This window comes from Bison bison, unplaced genomic scaffold (genome assembly GCF_000754665.1).
Source record: "Bison bison bison isolate TAMUID 2011002044 unplaced genomic scaffold, Bison_UMD1.0 scf7180017864537, whole genome shotgun sequence".
Lineage (NCBI taxonomy): Eukaryota > Metazoa > Chordata > Mammalia > Artiodactyla > Bovidae > Bison > Bison bison.
The window spans coordinates 7,285,986-7,288,895 of NW_011495085.1; the positions used below are offsets into that span (position 1 = coordinate 7,285,986).

The 2,910-nt window shown below is 38.2% G+C and overlaps 1 protein-coding gene across 1 annotated transcript in view; it reads right to left on the minus strand.

Moving 5' to 3' along the window:
* Positions 1 to 2,910, minus strand: part of TEX11 (testis expressed 11) — a 191,742-nt gene that overhangs the window by 70,866 nt on the left and 117,966 nt on the right. The window contains exon 16 of the mRNA XM_010832132.1: positions 1,054 to 1,156. Coding sequence (XP_010830434.1) covers positions 1,054 to 1,156 — 103 coding nt within the window. The remainder of the gene's footprint in view (positions 1 to 1,053; positions 1,157 to 2,910) is intronic.

The following is a 2,910-nucleotide window of genomic DNA, read 5'->3' on the forward strand; positions in this document are numbered from 1 at the left end:
CTGGACTGCAGCCTACCAGTCTCCCCTGTCCCTGGGATTCTCAAGGCAAGAACACTGGAGTGGGTTGCCATTTCCTTCTCCAATGCATGAAAGTGAAAAGTGAAAGGGAAGTCGCTCAGTCGTGTCTGACTCTTCGCGACCCCATGGACTGCAGCCTACCAGGCTCCTCCATCCATGGGATTCTCCAGGCAAGAGTACTGGAGTGGGCTGCCATCGCCTTCTCCAGCACATACAGTAGTATTCATAAATAGCTGCTTAACTGGATTAGTATAAATTCTGTTTGAACCCATTAACTCAAGTTTCTCAGTTTCTCTCCTTGTACCCTTAACAAAGGGCAACCAGTCTGGAGTTCACATTGCTCCAGGATTTGCTCAGTCATCCAGAGTTGAGCAGGAATAATATCACAGCATATGGAAACCGATAACCAAGTCAAGATACCCATGTGTGCAGACACCTAGCAAGGAAACTATGCTTAACTTAATAGAAAGGACAAAGCACTAATGGGATAAGGTTCATGTTAGCAATTTTAACACTGTCAACTTTGTGGAGAGAAATTCCATTTTCAGGGCCAAATATCTCACTGATAACCTCCCAGGCTAAGTGAAAACAATTAAAAGGTATCCTGGAGACTTCCATTCTCTAAAGACAAATTCTTAACTGACTGAATTATAATTTCTCCCTGCCCCCAGCTTTTTAAGGTTAATTTTTAATAGGCTGTTTCAAATGACAAAGTATAAAAAAAGTCTACAGTGACAAGACTTCCCCCTAATTCTTATCAGACATCTGCCTAGTTCCTATTCCTTCAGTAGGTAGACCTTTTGCTTTTATTTTTATGCAACCTTCCATAGTTTCTTGTTGTATGGTTGTATCATCTTTACATAGGGAAGCTACCATATATATATATATATATATACACACATATATATACATATATACACACATACACATATACATACATACATATACCCAACTCCATTGTCTTAAAGACTACTTTTTTCTTTTATGGTCAAAGATGATTATTCTTTGTGTTAATAGACAATATAACATTTATACCTCTGCCAGAGTTGCCTTCCACGATTGAAATCTTGAATATATAAAACTGAGTGAAAATGTTTCTAGGATCACGTTGTGCAGCTTTGATAACCGCATCTTTAGCCTGAAAAAAAAAAAAAAAAAGGAATATTAGTGTGTTTTCATAAAACATATAAGGAAGATCTTACCATGCTAATACTATCAATATAGTCACACTGGCTTAGGGACACTCATAATGAAAAGTCATGAACATAAGAAAAATCTTTAAAGAACTGTTCTATCACAATGCAATAGAAATCAAGAATTCTGCTCCTGAAAACAGGGCATATTATATATGTCAAACCAACAAAACACATTTTATATGTCAAACCTACTTAAAACAAGCAAAAACATTGCATGACATTTTTTTTTAATTCCAAAAGCAACTGACTAGTAAAGCAATTACCAAGAAATATCTAAGGAAAAGTGAGGTCCCAAAGAAGTAAATGGAGATTTAAAGCCATTGAAAAAATTTATTTATTCATCTATTGGCCATGCTGTGCAGCATGCGGGATCTTAGTTCGCCAACTAGGGATCAAACCCGCATCCCTGCATTGGAGAAATGGAGTCTTAACCACTGGACCATGAGAGAAGTCCAGCGACTTTCTTTTTCTGGTGGGCATTTGTAAACCTAGGCAAATGCTAAATTTAATTTAGCAAAACTAGCTCAGGAAAATAGACATCAAAACTCAAGGGACCATACTCTTAGGCTAAAGGTAAATCAGAAGTAAACTCACTTTTATCCACATTCTCAGGAGACTACAAAAAAAGTTACCTTGGTTCTGAGAAGAATGAAACAAAACAGGGTAGGGAGAACCAATCCCTAAGGTATAATATGAAGAGACTCTTTCATGTATCTACAGCCCCAAATCATATTATATGGGAGGCCAAAAGATATCAAGCTACGAATTTATCTTTCATTGATATCAAACAGGGAGCTGACTGTGGCACAGACCATGAATTCCTTACTGCCAAATTCAGATGTAAATTGAAGAAAGTAGGGAAAACCACTAGACAATTCAGGTATGACCTAAATCAAATCCCTTATTATACAGTGGAAGTGACGAACAGATTCAAAAGATTAGATGTGATAGACAGAGTGCCTGAAGAACCATGGATGGAGGTTTGTGACCATCCCCAAGGAAAAGAAATGCCAAAAGGCAAAACGATTGTCTGAGGAAGCCTTACAAATAGCTGTGAATAGAAGAGAAGTGAAAGGCAAAGAAGGAAAGCTATACCCATTTGAATGCAGAGTTCCAAAGAATAGTAAGGAGAGATAAGAAAGCCTTCCTCAGGGATCAGTGCAAAGAAACAGAGGAAAACAATAGAATGGGAAAGACTAGAGATCTCTTCAAGAAAATCAGAGATACCAAGGGAACATTTCATGCAAAGATGGGCTCAATAAAGGACAGAAATGGTAGGGACCTAACAGAAGCAGAAGATATTAAGAAGAGGTGGCAAGAATACACAGAAGAACTGTACAAAAAAGATCTTCATGACCCAGATAATCATGATGTTGTGATCACCCATCTAGAGCCAGACACCCATCTAGGCCCACCTAGATGCGAAATCAAGTGGGCCTTAGGAAGCATCACTGTGAACAAAGCTAGTGGAGGTGATGTAATTCCAGTTAAGCAACTTCAAATTCTAAAAGATGATGCAAAATTCCAGTTAAGCTACTTCAAATTCTAAAAGATGTTGCTGTAAAGTGCTGCACTCAATATGCCAGCAAATTTGGAAAACTCAGCAGTGCCCACAGGACTGGAAAAGGTCAGTTTTCATTCCAATCCCAAAGAAAGCAATGCCAAAGAATGCTCAAACTACTGCACAATTGCACTC